Raw genomic sequence first — 17,723 nt, forward strand, 5'->3', positions numbered from 1 at the left:
CACTTTGATCAACGCATTCTTTCGAGCCACTTTGGCTCCTTTCTCTTCATACTCAGCTCGACTCACACAAGCCGAATAGAATTCATTCTATTCATCAATCCATTCTATCAACACATACCTGAGAAGCCACATAACTTCCTCCTAACCAACTTGCAATCTCTCGTTTCTTTTATTACCAGTTCTATTCAATTCTTTATTTAATGTAGAATGTGGCACCTGTCCATTCAAATCCTTAGCAGTTGAATACATGGATGAATACCAGTTACTATGAATAACCGCGATTCATTTTTGAATTTAAAAGAACAGTTAGTAACCTCTACTTTTATTCTTTTAACCAGACTTTTGAATTGGAAGTCTATATTCTGAAAGTCTTTGTAGTTTTGGGGACCAATAGTATGAATGAAGTAATGAATGATTATCCTCTGTAGATAATGCCAACAAAGGGTTCAATTTTGCATAACCTTACTACTGGATTGATGGATACTTTCATCCATATTAATCAAGTTGGATTCTGGAGTTGTTGTGATACTTAGGAGTATTACTTTCATAATCGGATCCAATCGAATGCTAAGAGGAAGCAGGCGTACTAGTTAGTTCTGGGTATATTATGTGTAGGCAAAGTGAAGTAGCACATAGTGCCTATTATGAGTATCACACAGATGAGTGTTTGAATAACCGTTATTATATTAAATCAAGTATTGGCAAAGTGTGTTTCTAGTTGAGTAGTTACTTATAGGGTTCTTTCAGTGAGGTTGTTCTTGCTTGGGATAAGGTTTCGGAGAAGCAGGTAGCAATTAAGATTATCCGTAGTGGTGATCTCTTTCTCCAGCAGGTTGAATTGTTATATAATTGTTACATATAGTCACAAATTGAAATACAGTTGTATGAGCTTCTCCAAAAGAGTGTTGATCCTGATCGTCAGTATATTGTGCAATTACTGGATATATCCTCATAAGAATATCATATAAGATTCTTAACAGTTACTTCTTTATGTACAATGGTCATCGTTGTTTAGTATTTGAGCAGTTACATTATAATCTATTTGATATTCTTCGTTTTAATAATTTTAGTGGTATTCATATTCGTCATGTACAGCGTATTGCATATCAGGTGCGTTTCATTGTTATGATTTCATTATAGCTTTTTCATGCCCTTCGTTATATTCATAATGAAACTAATCGTATTATTCATTGTGATGTGAAACCAGAGAATATATTACTGACTGAACACAATGGATGTGACATTAAACTAATTGATTTTGGTAGTTCCAGTCATTCTGGTTCTTGCTTTTTTTCGTATATTCAAAGTCGTTATTATCGTGCTCCCGAAGTCATTTTGGGTCTTCCATACACATCATCGATTGATATGTGGAGTGTGGCTTGTGTCTTGGTAATTATACTTATTCAAGTTCATTATAGTTTGAAATGTGTACCGGATATCCACTATTTCGAGGAAGGAATGAATTAGAGCAAATTACACTGATTAGTAGTTTGTTAGGTCCACCTCCTATATCCATGTTGATTGTGAGATTGAATATTATGACTGATTGTTAGAATGGTAAGAAAGTTGATGATTTTTATCTACGGACTCGAGTGCGTGAAGATGGTCATAGTCGGTTTATTCTTCGTGTAACTTTGAAAGTGAGAGGAGTAATTCATAGCGAAGTCCACAAATGATTCCTGAATCGATGTTCAATATACCTGACTCTCTGCTAACTCGTGTGGATTCTACTTCCGAAGAATATGAGTATTATTACGAATTGGTACAATTACTTCGACAGTTGTTGGTATGGGAAGGAGACTATCGTCCAACAGCGGAGCAAGCGCTGAATTCTGCCTTTTTTAAGGTTGGAGATCCGTCTTTGAATCCTTTCCCCAGTGCAGCATCTGCTGTGTTGGTTCAGAGTCAGCCTGTAGTTAACACAGAGCGTTCTTGTGAATCTCTTTCGGCTTGTATGCAACAAGAAAGTGTTCCTGCCAGAGTGTTGCATTGTTCTCCTATAAATACTCAACTTTCCGTGAGTCCAATACGACCAAAGACTTCTTATGCTGTGATGAAGCCACATCGGATATCTCCCATTGAGGTGTCTCCACCTACCTATGAGCATCGTATATCTCGATCCATGGTTAGCACTCGAACAGTCTCTCCATATGTGAATCATAAACATCGTCGGATACAAACTACACCCTTGAGTGTGAAGGATACATTCCTCATTCATACACCAATTCAAATATCAGAAGGGTCAAGTATTTCTGATGTATTTTCACCTGATTTGGTACATTCTACTACCCAAAGTATACCTATGGAAGCTGCTAAGACAAGTCATCCTGCTATTACTCATTTGTTTTCTCCTCAGCCATTTCAGATGCATTTTCAACATACGCTCTCGGCTGAGGATTATCGTACTCCTACTCCTTCGACTCTTGCGCTGTTAAGAGAAGGGCAGTTACCTCAGCCACCAGTTTTTCAAGAAAAGGAAGTTGATGTATCTCCGAAACCTCCTCTCATTTCGCATCCTCCTTCTTTTGATGAAATTGGCTCAACACGTTGTGATCAGTTTATGAAGCAGATTGCATCTCCGATGCAGATTCCTCTTCCCTCCTTGTTTAGTGAGCAGTCAAAGTTTTTATCAACTCCTTTTTCGGAACCTTGTGTAACACCTGACTTAAATCCGTCTTGTAGTAGTGTCACTCGTTCTAAGCAAATAGCTGTTAAGAAGTAACATTGTCTCTTTGTTAACAAACATGTAACACTAAAAGACCTTGTTTAGTCAAATGAACTGCATGAGCATGATTCCACCAATAATAGAAACCACGCCAACACAACACAACAAAGAATAGAACACATAGAATACTAGCAACAATCCATGCAATCAGATGATTTTCACGCAATATGATCTCACCATCAACAGAAATCTTTATTCCTTCAGGAAAGGTTTCTGGACAATGTTGATACACCGTCTCCGTCAGTTTTGTTCGCAACCCATTCATACAACTCCAAATACGCTTTCGTTCGCTATTCTCCACATTGACTCGAAGATATGTCTTTACCCCAAAAAGTGCGTCATTTGCCGCAGCTGCAAAAAACACGGCAATCTTCTCATGGATTCTGCATTCATGTTCCAACGTTCTCATTACAACTCGCTGAACTTGGGAATTCCATAAATAGAGGCTGCAATTGGTTAGATGTAACTCCATGTCAATGAACACATAACCATAAGCAGGAGTTACACTCACACATCCACTCCTATCAACACTATCCCAGACTGCCTTCCCATTCACCTTCCTACAAAGCCGCTTCTGACCTCCGATGAGTTTTCCTACACAGACAGCCAAAGCCATCTGATTGGCAGGTGTTTGCGGCCATACGTCATCAGACTCACAATACACAGGTTCCTCTCGATAGAAAGCCACTTCAGCCAGTTGAACAGAAACTCCTCCTATGATCGAATCCACTTGAAGACGATAGGCAGGATATGGTACAGAGTTCGAGAATGATAAGGAAACACGAGCATATGGCCCTTCAAAGATGGTAGTTGAAGAGTGGGTTAGAAGAGAGACTTCAGATGAATCCTTCCTAATACCCATCACACGAATTGTTTGAGGTACTTCCCACCACCAGTACTCTCCTATTTGAAGGTCCACACGATTCATTACATGCTCAGTTGGTAACGATACTTCAACCCACACTGGAAATAAAGAATCCATCCAAGAGGAAGAACCATCACCATCAACCACAGCCAATGCATCGTGTTGTGGAATCACTGTATGATTGCTTCCTCTGACTTGAGAGTCTGAGCGGAAGATCTCATCACTCAACACACATAGCACTTCCAGATCAAATACCACCGTAGTAGACTCAACAACATTGACACGATGAAGCTCCACAGCGATCAAAGGATGCGAAGAATGAATAGGCACCAACTCATCAACCCACTGTGGCTTCTCATACATTGCTGTTGCTAATGTGCTGTGATATACAGGTCCCTCAGGCATATTCACACGGAAAGACTCGGTTCCATCCACATAAATGATAATTCCTTCCTTCAACAGCGCTGCAATACGAATGTAGTGTGGAGAGACACATTGACGAAGAGGGAGTTCACGTCGGAAGTATACAGTAGCAATTCCCGCGGGAATTATTCCCCAAGAATCCCGCTTTCCAATCTTCCAATCAGTATCATTGAATGAGGGTAGGGTCCAGGAAGAAGGAGGAATCAATGTGGTAACAAGGAAGAGGAGACTAGAGTGTTCGGTCAATTCCAGTTCTAGAGACAAATCATACTCCACTTGCTTCAGAGTAGGAGGTACGGAGTAGGAGGCAATATATCGCTCCGAACAGTCCCGAATCACCAAGTCACTGTTAGCTACCCATCCTCGATCATTCACACTAAGGAGTCGTACTGTATATTGACCTGCAGAGAGACAGAAGAGGTCAACGAAGACACCTCCACGACACACAGCAGAATAAAGGAGTTGATTGTCCTGCAGAATCATAATCTGTTCTCCTTTAAGAGAAAACTGACGTTTGAACAAATACATTGTGCTTTCAGGAGGACATTTACCAACATATACTTCAATCGTCACCTCACATGTTCCCACAGGATTATGTGTCTTGACCGAATAAACAAATGTCCCCTGAAAAGGGAACCTTCCTCTCAGCTGCAGTCGTTCCTGATCGAATTGAACTGATGGTGGTAGGAGAGGTGAGAACTCCACTGGGAAGAAAGCCCCTTCAATGGGGAATGCAATCTCAATAGGACAGTTGGGCAAAGTGTAGAAGACAGTTCGATTGAGAAGGATTCGTGGTGGTGATTGAATAGAAAGATCGAGACTTGTTGTTTGTTCGTGTCCATAGAGATATGGTCCATACAAAAGACGCAAGCCATCTTCACGAATCAAAGCAAGGTCACAAATAGAACCTTGGGTACAATTGAAGGAGAATGTGTATTTGGATGGAGAAAGACATAGAACCATTTCATACATTCCACTATTAACAAACCCTGTATACAAGATAGTATCATTCTCCGTCACCTGAGCAAGACCTTGACCTCCTGCTAACCATGAGTATACTAATGGACCCTTCTCACAACCAATCACTTCAAGAGTCAACTGACAACGAGTCATTCCGATATCATTAAATGCAGTCACCTCATACTCAGTTGGAGGTATCTGAATCGATGGTCGTCCTTCAATGGTCAGATTTATCTGATTGAATGATAATCCTTTAGGAAGGGAAGGACGAATGGTGAATGATGACACTCGACCTATCCAGTGTACCGATAGAGTTGGAATCAGTTCATATTGACGTACTGTCAATCGTGTAACATTGTTACCACAAGGATTCTCCAACCACAAGGATTGAGGAACTGACATGATCTGAACATCAAGGAGAAGTCGTGTAGTGACTGGATTCCGAACACTGTTGGCTGTGATTGTGTATTCTCGTTGTAGTGTATATTCAGTTGGAGTACCAAAAAGTATACCATTTCCAATCTCCAGACCCTTAGGTAAACTAGGAAAGATCGTATATGAAGTTGGAGAGATAGGTCCAAATAGTATCGGACTCTTTGGAGAAAGTGGCACATTTTGATAGAGACGGATTTGAGGTATATCATACATGAGTGCGTCTGAAGGGACGAATGAGTATGTAATTGCATTCTGAGATAATTTGTTGGAACTATGTTGAACTGTCATATTCCCATGATTCATTGATTCACAATATTCGAATTCTACCTCAATTCCGAAAGGACCTCCATGAGAGAAGTATTCTAACTGAAAGCGAACATAACCACTAGAAGGCATCGCGAATGGAATTCGAGTTTTCTGATCCTCTTCCACACAGATCCATTTCTCAAAAACCAGAATCTCATTGATCCAGACACGAATACCATCGCGATGTGTAATGTAAATGATATGATAACCTTGATCACCATTCAGATATCCACTCCAACGAACAAATAACCGCGGAAATAACTCTTCAGGCATTCCTAACCACACAGTATTTCTAGGTATCAAGAAGTATCAATGAATTAACCCTGCTTGAATACAATGAGTGATAGATTTATCAATCATCATTGCTACACGAGTCAATGATGACTTAGGAAATACCGAAGTCGAACACATGTCCACACTCGGATCAACTGCCATATACTCCACCATAAGTCCTGTTGGCCACTTAGTATCACATACCATATAGAATTCTGTTTGAATGTATCCTCCAAAAGAATAGCAGGTGATGGTGTAATGATGATAGACCGAGTACTAGAAGTAAGAAGGAACAGTCATAAGTACGGAGAGAGTTCCTGAAAGAGAGCCATCCTGATTGAATTGTATAGATCCAGGGAGTGAGGGAGAGATCTTATAAGAATCGCACATTTCACCACTAACATGTGGAATATCTCCAAGGAAAAAACGATCAACCAGCAAAAGAGCATTTGGATACGACAAAGTACTTGGTATAACACCTCCTTGTCTCAATACATTTGCATTCAAAGGAATCCAGACAGTTGTTCCTTGGAGTCGATACCACAGAGCAAAGGATGACGAAGTCTCTTTCACTTCTCGTATCACTCGTAACCATTGTTCACCCGATTCTAGATACTTCTCAAACGTATTACAATGAGTAAGATTATCGTATTGTAAGTCTGCGAAGATCGGTTGACTTGGATCTGCCAAATAGATTCGCAGTACATGAGTAAAGAGAACATGAAAGTCATACACTCCTGTCTCATTCACTACAAAATATCCCGTGATCAACAATCCTCCTGGATAAGTGTCTTGCAATAATGAATCTTCTTGAAGCGGTGAGAGTGTGTCTATTTTTGAACAAATAACCGCGGGAGTTTTCATATACCATTCTAACGGCAGTGGAAAATACGAGGGGATTTGATAAGCGCAGGCGGAAAGACCATAAAGTAGAGATGAAGCTAAGGGAGATAACAAGCTTGTTCACATACCTGTGTAGAATACTTGAAACGAAGTCTGAATCCTGCCATAACTATTTCGAATATCCAGAACATAGGTTTCGAGTATTGATCCACCCGTATAAACGCCAGAAAGAACGCGAGTAACAGGATCGATCCAAAGACCTGAAGGAAGAGATGGAGTAACAGAAATAGTATCCACCTCTGCATCAGTAAAAATATGAATAGGAGAAAAAGTTTGGTTGATAGGAATGTAACCCCTTGTAAAACCAACCGAAGCTTTATATAAATTGGTAGTCACTAAATATGAAAGCAAAAAAAGAAACAACCTGCTAACCAAAACGACCCATTAGCTTTATCTGTTGAGATAAAGTATTGCATCAAGGGAGATTCCAATGTAGGAGTACCGGTAATTGTATCATTGAAGTAAAGAAGACCCACTGGTAGAGAAGGATGAATATGAACCTCATCTCCCTGTGTATCACAAACCCGTATTGAAGTCAATCGGAATCTGGTGATATAAAGGTAGCTCTGGCTGCAAGACAGAAATGTCCCTGCAACAACTAAAATTAATTAGAAGAAACGAAACGGGACTTTGCAGAGCTAATAACAATGCTACTAGCATCAATAAGCAATTCTCCTTCTCTTGAACAAAAAGGAGTGTGACGCAGTTTCCACGTTTCTCGCTTATACAACACATTATCGTTCTGATTATTATCCTTATTCCTGTTGTTTTGTGGATTGATTTGATAGAGCGAAACAGATAATGGATCGTTCTTAGATGGTGGTAATCATTCTTTTTATTTTAATAACATAATGATCAAATCTTATATTGCAATTATTTTGATCACCAGTTTGAACATCCTTCCTCCAATTCTCTCTGATCGGATTTCCACTGCGGTTCGATACATATTCAGAGTCCATAAACCCAATTACGCTCATTCCTTAAAGTCACATCATCAGTAATGAACTCAGAGGTGATTGGAGAGACAGGCGAACTGAAGAAAGTCGATAGATTCGGATTCTTTGAAAATGATATTGTGCGCAGTATCGCTTCTTTCGAATGTATTCCTGTAGAGCCGAGTTATGATGTAAAACTGGAAAATCAGAGACTCAAGAAATGGTTAGAAATGCTCAAGAATTGGAAAGTGTAAGAGTATCCATTTTCTGTGAGTATCCTAGTTATTGCACAGAAAAGCCCAACATCATTCAGAGAAGGATTCGTAAAGGCATTCCTGATGCCCTTCGTGGTCGTGTATGGAGTTTGTTACTTTCGGCTGATGTGTGTTCCGATATTTACAGTCGTATGGATCTGTTGGATTGTGAAAGAATAGAGTATTATGAAGATCTCTTGACTAACCATATTGCGGATGAAAACAATGATTTCACACGAAAAGGAGGTGTAATCGATAGAGATATCAATCGAACGTATCCCTTACATGAAACGTTTGCAGAGAATAAGGGAAAAGGGCAGGAGACCTTACGGCGTGTTCTTTTGGCATTTGCAGACCATGACAAAGAAGTAGGTGATTTAAATACATGGTATTCCCTAGATTAAGTACACACAGGGGATGAATTATCTTGTCGGTCTTCTTTTGATTTATATGACAGAAGAAGAGGCATTTTGGGCACTTTGCCAGTTGATGGATAATTCCCCTTTCCTAATGAATCAGTGGTTCAATCAAGATTTGGTAATGGTTCATACTAGTTACTACCAAGTTTGTGATGGTGATAAAATTGAATTTGTAGATGGATAAGCTGCTAGATAAATACTTGCCTGAAATCGGTTCTTATTTAAAAGAAATCAATATCTCTCCCATGATGTATACAACGGAAGTGGTCTTTTGCAATCAGACTCAGGTATAGTGGTTCATGTGTGTCTACTCCCGATCCTTCCCTTATGATGTCGTAGTGAGGATATGGGATATATTTTTGGCAGAAGGATGGACTATTGTATATCAAGTGGCTTTGGCCTTATTGAAGTTATATGAGAGTAAAGAGTGAAACTATTGAATGAAGTACAGAAGATATACTTGGAAAAGAGTTTGAAGAGGTTCATAGTCTCATTAGTAACATTAATCACAGTGTATGAATGAAACATGAAAATGATTCATAGGAGAACCTACCTTCTGCTGATGTGATTATTAAGACTGCTCTATCGTTTCCAGTGACTAATGAGGAATTGGAGTTATTGCGCAAGGAATTTGCAAGAACCAGAATGACAAAAGTGAGTTCTATCTAATGGTGGTACATTTGTTTTTTGATTGAAACCATGGACACTCCTGTCTCGTTGCTATAGATTGTATGATATCTAGATTACAACTGTAAACGATTTCATAGAAGAGTATAAGGATTTCTCTGTGGGAGAGATGAAACCTGCTCTTGATGTGCTATTTCACTCTTATGATTATGAGAAGGAGCAGTTGCAAATAATGGATACAATGTCATCGGATGAATATAAGAATTTGGTGACCGCATACAAAACGAATCGAACGATGGCTCTGCGGTTGAAATCAGATCTTTTATGTTGTAAATGTAAAAATAGTTTGGTTCAATCCATGGATAATGGTTCCAAAGAGGAAGTAGTGTTATTTGGATGTGGTCATGCGATTCATCGTTCTTGTTTGGATACTATGCGATGTCCTGTTGAAGGATGTTGGGATGGGATCGATACGGCAGAATCATCCGCAGGTCGTCGTCATTCGACAAGTGTTTCTATCTCTCTGGTATGTTTCATTGGATGATTCTTATACGTAGTCCAAATCTGAGGAGGAAACGGAAACAGTTGAACCATCAATTGTTGTAATTTGTATATGGAGTGACTTGTAGGAGGAATTGATAAAGAATATCGATTCGGGAGAAATAGCTGGAACATCCTCGACACTCAGTGTAGTGGCACCAACACCAAGTGCTATCTATCGGAGGAGGTGGTTGCTTAAAGCTGTGAATATGAGTTCATGTTTGGAAATGGATGTAAATATTTCTCATGTTTGTACGAAACACATCAACCTAGTGCTAATCGACTCTTCCTCTTCTTTGTTACTGGACCCTTCTTTTCTAGTAACTGTGGTAAGATTTGAACAGAAACAGAAACTTGTTTCCCCTCCACAGTGTCATTAATGTATCTAGCTAAGTCACGACATTTCTCCTCCATAGAATCTTCCAGATTCTGTCTCCTAATAACGTTGTTTAAATAGCAAATCAAACTATCAACAATTCCTTGCTGACGTTCTGTCGAGTACAATCGCAGAGATTTCAATGCTTGACTAAAGAATCGAAACATATCGTCTTCATGTGCGTATTCCCAGGCACTAAATACCATCTGACTGAACGTCGTAAACTGAAGTCCTTCTGCTAACAACGTCTATGTGAAACTCCTCAATATCTCTCACTTCGATCAATACCAGATCAGGTTGACATTCCTTAGCCAAATCACAAATGGCTTTGAAAACAATACTTCGCTTAGTCGGTTCCAAGTCATCTGTCATTGTAAACAGAGTTTTCGTTGATTTATTGATCTTGTCGTAAATAAATTGACCATGCGAGTAGAAATCCCAAAACCATTTTCTATATTTCATAAGTACGATACTCTCTTACAATTCCTGAATAGAGAACTCAGGAATGAATGAGAAGGATTTGATATCATCATATGTCATAAGCACCACAACAGAATTCTCCAACATGGGAGCATAGAGAGATTGAAGAGATGAGTCATCGTGAAGGAAGAATACAAGCAATAACAAAGGATATCTCCATATGGGCACAAAGATAACGAATTACAGGCACAATACGTAACTGTTTTCGAAGAAATTTCAGACAAAATGGAATGACAAAAAGAATCACGAAAATGACAGACGATTCTTCCTCTAGTTATAAGCTACTCTCTATTAGAAATACCTTCACTTCGAAGCATATCAAGAATAAGACTACTAGAGAGAATTCCTTCGAGAATATCTCCAAAACCCTTTCCATCCTCTGTAAACAAAGCTAACACTTTGCTAGCAAGCGCTTCACCATCAGGATTTGTTTCGATTGCATAATAATCGTAGAGAATTCGTTGTAATGATATTAGATCATTCTGTCGATTAATCACGGGAATATCCTCCAATCCTTTTAACATGGCTCCTCGTAATAACTCTGTCAGAATCCAATAGTCAAGAAGAGAACAGGAAGACCGGCAATGGGACAATAGATCACGAAGAATAGAATCTACACTCCATCAAAGAACAAATTCATACCATTCTCAATGAGAAGTTCAGATACTGCTTGTGACAATGAATCACTGAACAAGCAGGATCCTTGATGATCATAGTATAGTCCAATCACTGAAGCAATGCGATCTATTGATCAAATCTCCAATATGCTTACAATCCTCTCGTTCGTGAATTGACACTAGATACAGTTTCATTTCATCTTTGCTGTACTTCTCTAACACACTCAGCATCTGTCTTGATTCAGCTGTCAATCCTTCATTCGATTCCTCTCCTTCAATACGTTGACGCTTGCTTTCTGGTTGAATCAGGGTTGGCTGGACGATGGAAGAGGATTTCAGTTGCATAAGAAGGTTCTGGACATCCAGAGGGAACTGAAGGAGATTCGAATCCCACCATGTCTGAGAAGGCTGTTGTGAAACTGATGTTTTGAAGAAGGAAAAAATCCCTAGAATAATTGGGTTGGTTCTGTGAATAAGGAGATATCCCAGTCCTTACTGAGAGGATACAGCAAGACGAAGGCCCATTCGGATAAGCTCGATCACATTGATCCCATGATCGGATTTCAGATTGGTAGTCTAAATGAAAGGAAGAAGTTATTCAAACTTGAGTGATATACCGTGTGAAGATATCTCGAACTGAAGTCTGTAACTGTATCAGGAGTAATAAGAATAGAGCATCAATCACTAAACTTATAATTATCAGATACATTCATACCATCTCGATTTGTGACTCGTTGATTTGAAGCTGAAGCAGGCATAGTGATTAAACGAACATACTGAACACAGTAGTCAATAACAGTATCTGTGATAGTCTCTGACCCATATTTCAACAGACATAACCGTAACTAATTCTCAATCTGTTCATTATTCTCTTACCACTGTTATCACAGCAGAATTCCAGATAGTATTGGAATTCTTGTAAATCAACAAACCATGTAACAGTCCTTGAATCACTGTCCCATCTAATCGTTTCTGTTCATGAATTCCTGTGTAGAATGTCTCGATATTCCGCTTAATCTCACTTTCAGGAGATAGAGCGTAGAAATCCACAGAAGCCGTAGTTCCGAGAAGCGATTGAACGTATGGCGTATCTAAAGAATAAGATAATCCATGAGAGAAAACCTTGGAGAAGCAACTGATAGAATGATTTAATCGAAGGTTGGTACATGCGGAGAATGTGAAGAAAGAACAGACTATCAACACCACAACGCAAGAATCCATCTCGATCGAGTGTATAAATCTTCTGAATGAGTAGAGATTCACGTTCAGAAAAATCAGGAGCGATGAAGACATGATCATAACACTTACGAAGACACCACTAGAGACTCATAGAATCAAGACACTAATACGAGAAGAATTGTGGGAACTGTTAATGTCTCGTTCTGAGTTTTTGCATTCGCGATAATACCAGCGATATTAGGTTCGAGACAATCAAGAATGCGCTGTGTTAACCACATATTGGACTGACTAATGTAACAACATTGAGACTAGTTGTAACAACACATCCCACTGATGTACTAGAGAGAGGAGCTGAGGTGTCATTCGACATATATATGGAAATTGTGTGGAGTAGATCGTATTGAATGCTTGCATCATCTACTGATCAGTCTTGCGAATTGTCTCTACAGCTACTCGGGAGTCAGGACCCAGTTCTCTGTAGTAACCAAGACACTTTTTGATTGCATCAAGAGCAACCGATGTGTAATTCGAGACGATACAACGATCGATAATGTCTTTCACACATTCTTTATTTGTTAGGATAATGTATCTGCAAGTTAGGATTTTCAAGAAAGACTACACTGTCGATTTGAAAATGACTGTCTTTGTCGGATCTACTCCTCCTTTTGCCTTTACATCATTTGCAATTCATGATTCAGTACCTTTTCAATTTCTGCGAATCGATTCTCTTCAGGAAAGGAACAATAGAACTCATAAACACTCTTTAAATCCTAGAACCATTATTATAACATCATATCAATTACCTGTTCCTTCGCTAGTGTTACTGGATTCGTAATGTTGAACAGGACAGCTTTTGTTTCCCCCATCACTCAAAACAAAGTATTCCTGTTAGATACAAATAGAATAACTGAAGATGAAGAATAAACAATTCCAGAACTGACAAATCTTATGTTCGTTGAAACAAACATATCAAAGGCAGTCAAGCGCATCCAAATTATTCATCTTCTTCCTCATCATCATCTCGCTTCACATGCAGATCGAGATGCTCGCCAGTAACCTGCTTATACACAGCTAGCACATCTTCTGCAACAGTCTCAAAATGACTACATATCAATCACTTCATCCTTAGATACCTAGTAGCATCATAGCTTGTGGTCATGAACACATTGCTCTTCTTAGTGGCTGAACGAGGACGATAGGTAGTAACAACACTGTCAAAACGATCAATGATCTTTCCAAGAAGATCAATTCCTGGCTGAACTTCCTTCTCAGGTTTCTTCGTTTCCACAGTTGTTGACACAATGGCAATATACAATCCCTTCGGACACACCTTATGCTTGTAACTCACACAAGACACATAGATATCAGATTCTCGTTTCTTGTATCCAGCCAATTCCACTTGTTTTGCTGGAATGATGATTTGACAACTCTTCGCACCATCCACAGCCTCAATAGGATGATTAAGCAGGCAAATACTACGGACTACACGACCTGTCTTCTTCATCAAATCCTCGTTGAAATATGAAGGATCACCAATGAGAATCTTAGCACGAGCAGCTTGACCTTGAGACACAACACCAGCAACCTTCTCATTTTCATATTCGATGGAATCAATATCACTACAAATAAAGCCACTCAATCATATGTACTGATTAAGAATAAACACACCACCATTCAGACCACACAGACGAGAGAATCCTTCAGGTAAACCACCAAGACCATAGAGAGGATAGATGAATGGGGATTTGCCATAGGCATTCACAGAGTAACCATACAACTTGATGGCCTTCACAGTCTCGGTAGCAGGTTCGTCCAAATACTCATCATTCAGATGGAGAGCCATTGCGTGACCTGTAAAGTCCTGACTGTTGTCATCAAGACCGTATTTCTTGTACAACTCTCGAGTCGTCATTCGATTCAAAGGAACATCCTCATCACTATCTACACCATCCTCACCAGGGATCTCCATCTTATCAATTCCAGTCAAGAAACTCTTGTACTTCAGTTTCTGCATAAAAGACAGCAAGGGGGTATTCATGGCTTCTTCAACCGTAGAAGGCATCTTAGCTACTTGTTTCGTCTTTCCTGAGAATACATAACTTCCTTCGACACACTGGAACTCCAGATAATTGGTAACGCCAGTGATATATAGAATGTCACTGAGTTTTCCACAAGACATCAAAAACTTTGGAATAAGATCTACACAATAGTCTCTGCTGCTTCCAAGCTTCTTCAAAATCTTCTCTTCAGGCATATCACCCTTGAAACGCTTGTACAATTCCTATGGATCAAGAATAACTGCACACAACCCAACCTCCAAATTGAGTGACGCGCAATCTCCTCCATAATACCCATTTCGATCTAAAACCATCACCTACAGGATAATGGAAGCATTTCACATTTACTTTCATTCCCTTCTTCGATAGAAGTCCAGCTAACATACATTCCTTCAATCCTGTTCCCAGAATGATACAATCGTATTGACCATCTGCAAGCATGGGGTACGTCTTTCCATTCAATTCAATTGTTTGCTCAGCTGACATTTCTTCGATTTACTTTCTCTATAGTCTGATTATGGATCTCATGTATAGTATGAAATATCATAATTCTAATGAACCACTGAACGTTTACACAAGAAACAGTAAAAACTACAAAAAGAAAGCCACAAAAGGAAAATGCATTCATCTATGTACTCTAATAGGGATGAAATGCCTTCACAAAAAAGGGATGTTGGAGAGCTTCCGCAGCAGTCGGTCGTTTATCAGGATCCCATAGCAATAAACTCGAAAGCAGATTAAGTGCCTCGTAACTGGCATGAGGAAACAACGAAGAAAGATCGACTGCCATGAACTATCGATTACACCTGTTCTCTTTCCATACCTCTGGAAATATGAAATGGAGCCGGTTCGCGAGAATACATCCCTCTTTCCAAGTTTCTGTTGTTGGTGAACCCAGAATACTGCAGATCTTATACAGTTGGTCTTCTTCGTTTGATCCAGGGAAAAGAGGCGATAATGACATCAGCTCCGCCATAATACAACCGCATGCCCAAAGGTCAACTGCTGAGTTATACCGTTTGGATCGTAGAAGGATTTCTGGAGCTCTATACCATCGAGTGGAAATATATTCTGTATATGGAGGTCGGCTGTTTGTTTCACGTGCCAAACCAAAATCAGCAATCTTAATGTTGTCTCCCTTCACAAGTAAATTCTCTGGTTTAATATCACGATGGAATATGTTCTGTTGATGAAGATATGCGAGTCCTTGTAAGAGTTGATACCTACTAGTCATATGGACTTCCTAAGTGTACATAATACTTCTCACTTGATCTTCAGAAAAGTTGGTACTCCGATCCTTCATACATTCGTACAGGTTAGCACTCATGTATTCCATTACAAAGAAAAGTGTGCTTCTTTCTCGAATCACCTCTCGCATTGCAACAATGTTGGGATGTCGAATACGCATCATCACCTACAACATTAAAAACCAGATAAAGAATCCAATTACTTTGACTTCTCGCAAATTCATGCTTTCTTCCCAAGAAATGTATTCCCTCTTTATTCGTTTTATGGCAACCTAACCATCAAGTATGGCAGGAATCAAGTACAACCTCTCCAGTTTGTATATTCGATGCTTTGAGAACCGTTCCAAAAGTCCCATCTCCAACTCTCTGAATAATCTGTAAATCACAAACAAATCAATTTTCATACCTTATACCGATCCATCCACGTACTAATGGATCTAAAACGGTAAAAAGATAGAATACACAAAACTAAGAATAATCAAACCCCGAGCATATCATCTGTATAACAAACATCATTAACTAGATAAAGTGATCTGTTGGATAGTTATGATCCAGTCCATTATAATCAAAAGTCAAAATTTCTCCTGGTTTGATATCTCGGAGAGCGATAAGCAACACATGGAGGGAGTTATCGATTACGTATCTCGCACTCCGAACATTCTACTAATTACCATTCCGTTCTAATTCTACTTGTTTCTTCTTTGATTGTTCACTACTATTGTTGACGCCACTTAGATAACGAGCAAGATTCCCCACTTTCTCTGGAATAATTACCAGAGAGGTTTTTGGATTGCTACAGACTCATAATCTAGATGATCCTTCCTACCCACTTCGCAGCAAATCCATGATGCTATCGTTACTGTTCTGTTCATTCTTTGCAAGAATATCCACTTCTCCGATGTACTCCGTAATGTATGTATCCTTCCTGATAATCTCATCAGCGATCACAATAAACCTATTCATTGCAACCACTCACAGCAAGTACCCCTGGATATCATCTTCACGAACAATGACAGGAGCCATGAATCCCTCCCGATTCATCTTCAAAGTAGCATCATATACAGCCCTATCTCCCTTCGACATTTCCTTCAGTAGATGACGTTGCTCATCGAACTTCATAGAGTTCATCGATTTGGGGCATCCCTCTCGATATACCAGTTCATTGCTATACGCGATGCCCTGTTGACTCATAGCTGAGGCTAATGCTACATGCTGAAGTTTGATTTTGTTTGGATCTGTTGAAGGAACGTAACATTTCAAGAGACTCTTTCCCTTGGGAGCCGAGGGAGCTGTCATAACAGCCATTTCTACAATCACAACGTAGCAACATATCTACTTGGCATCGTCGATCTCCGGAAGTTGTATCTCACAGGTACAGGGATTGGTCGTTCGAGTTTGAAGAAATCAACTATTAAAGACTGGTTCTCTTGGTACCGAGCTAAATTCCTGTAATATTTGCGTTTCTGATTCTCTCGGCAAGCATCACAGAACCACTCTCCAGAAGGGACTGAGGGAAGGATCGGTTTCAAGCAATACAAGTGAAATCCCTTATTACATTTGTCACAGATAATGATACTATCTTCGTTTTCTCCCTTACCACAGATATCACACAGCATGGTATTGAAAGCTAATGCACCCAGAGGAACTATGCCTCCCAACCTTGCGAGTTGTCGCAAATGACCAACTGTAATCCCTGCAGTTTCCTCTCGCAGCACCTTGTACTTGACAGATGTTGTAGGAGTACTATATGCGGTGAAATAGGTATCAATCTTCAATTGGTTTGATAAATCTGCTTCAACTCGTGATCTTCGGCCAGGTTTAGGACCCACACTAATACTTATCGTCAGATGAATCTTCATACATTCGGCTCCTAACACGACTGGTTGCCGTCGACATCTAAACCGAAATTGTCTTGGTGATTTGAAAAAACCCACGATTCTTATTTGCATTGGAAATTGTTCTATTGGCAGGATACCACAATCATAGTCCATTGGGAGAGTTTAGATGGAATCCATAGAATCCCATCTCCTCTTCAAACAATGTTTATGAATGGAATCTACAGATTGGAAACAATAGAAATAATGGATTAGAAGAGTTCATCA

General features: G+C 39.5%; 7 protein-coding genes across 7 annotated transcripts; 3 read left to right on the forward strand and 4 right to left on the reverse strand.

Moving 5' to 3' along the window:
• Positions 1 to 431: 431 nt before the first annotated feature.
• Positions 432 to 955, forward strand: JH06_3377 (tyrosine-phosphorylation-regulated kinase; the record flags this gene model as incomplete). Its single annotated transcript, XM_014670808.1, has 5 exons — positions 432 to 503; positions 534 to 583; positions 616 to 706; positions 737 to 832; positions 863 to 955. 5 exons carry the CDS (start codon positions 432 to 434, stop codon positions 953 to 955), a joined length of 402 nt encoding a protein of 133 aa, XP_014526294.1.
• A 35-nt stretch (positions 956 to 990) lies between these two features.
• Positions 991 to 2,722, forward strand: JH06_3378 (tyrosine-phosphorylation regulated kinase; the record flags this gene model as incomplete). The annotated part of the gene is made up of 5 exons (XM_014670809.1): positions 991 to 1,110; positions 1,141 to 1,389; positions 1,419 to 1,523; positions 1,554 to 1,640; positions 1,661 to 2,722. 5 exons carry the CDS (start codon positions 991 to 993, stop codon positions 2,720 to 2,722), a joined length of 1,623 nt encoding a protein of 540 aa, XP_014526295.1.
• Positions 2,723 to 2,735: 13 nt separating this feature from the next.
• Positions 2,736 to 5,375, reverse strand: JH06_3379 (alpha-mannosidase; the record flags this gene model as incomplete). Its single annotated transcript, XM_014670810.1, is given in 2 exon segments — positions 2,736 to 4,989; positions 5,002 to 5,375. The coding sequence occupies 2 exon segments, from the start codon at positions 5,373 to 5,375 to the stop codon at positions 2,736 to 2,738; spliced, it is 2,628 nt and encodes an 875-aa protein (XP_014526296.1).
• A 2,515-nt stretch (positions 5,376 to 7,890) lies between these two features.
• Positions 7,891 to 9,754, forward strand: JH06_3380 (hypothetical protein; the record flags this gene model as incomplete). Its single annotated transcript, XM_014670811.1, has 10 exons — positions 7,891 to 8,075; positions 8,108 to 8,447; positions 8,479 to 8,643; positions 8,675 to 8,764; positions 8,792 to 8,918; positions 8,950 to 9,011; positions 9,042 to 9,152; positions 9,241 to 9,431; positions 9,471 to 9,651; positions 9,683 to 9,754. The coding sequence occupies 10 exons, from the start codon at positions 7,891 to 7,893 to the stop codon at positions 9,752 to 9,754; spliced, it is 1,524 nt and encodes a 507-aa protein (XP_014526297.1).
• Positions 9,755 to 13,311: 3,557 nt separating this feature from the next.
• JH06_3381 (hypothetical protein) lies at positions 13,312 to 14,860 on the reverse strand (the record flags this gene model as incomplete). Its single annotated transcript, XM_014670812.1, has 5 exons — positions 13,312 to 13,420; positions 13,451 to 13,936; positions 13,967 to 14,598; positions 14,632 to 14,691; positions 14,723 to 14,860. 5 exons carry the CDS (start codon positions 14,858 to 14,860, stop codon positions 13,312 to 13,314), a joined length of 1,425 nt encoding a protein of 474 aa, XP_014526298.1.
• A 151-nt stretch (positions 14,861 to 15,011) lies between these two features.
• Positions 15,012 to 15,845, reverse strand: JH06_3382 (protein kinase; the record flags this gene model as incomplete). The annotated part of the gene is made up of 4 exons (XM_014670813.1): positions 15,012 to 15,167; positions 15,198 to 15,597; positions 15,628 to 15,788; positions 15,825 to 15,845. 4 exons carry the CDS (start codon positions 15,843 to 15,845, stop codon positions 15,012 to 15,014), a joined length of 738 nt encoding a protein of 245 aa, XP_014526299.1.
• Positions 15,846 to 16,140: 295 nt separating this feature from the next.
• Positions 16,141 to 16,926, reverse strand: JH06_3383 (histone-lysine n-methyltransferase; the record flags this gene model as incomplete). Its single annotated transcript, XM_014670814.1, has 4 exons — positions 16,141 to 16,281; positions 16,312 to 16,414; positions 16,448 to 16,576; positions 16,607 to 16,926. The coding sequence occupies 4 exons, from the start codon at positions 16,924 to 16,926 to the stop codon at positions 16,141 to 16,143; spliced, it is 693 nt and encodes a 230-aa protein (XP_014526300.1).
• Positions 16,927 to 17,723: the final 797 nt, after the last annotated feature.

Source organism: Blastocystis sp. subtype 4 (genome assembly GCF_000743755.1).
Source record: "Blastocystis sp. subtype 4 strain WR1 chromosome Unknown seqid_0226, whole genome shotgun sequence".
In the NCBI taxonomy this organism is placed as follows: domain Eukaryota; class Bigyra; order Opalinata; family Blastocystidae; genus Blastocystis; species Blastocystis sp. subtype 4.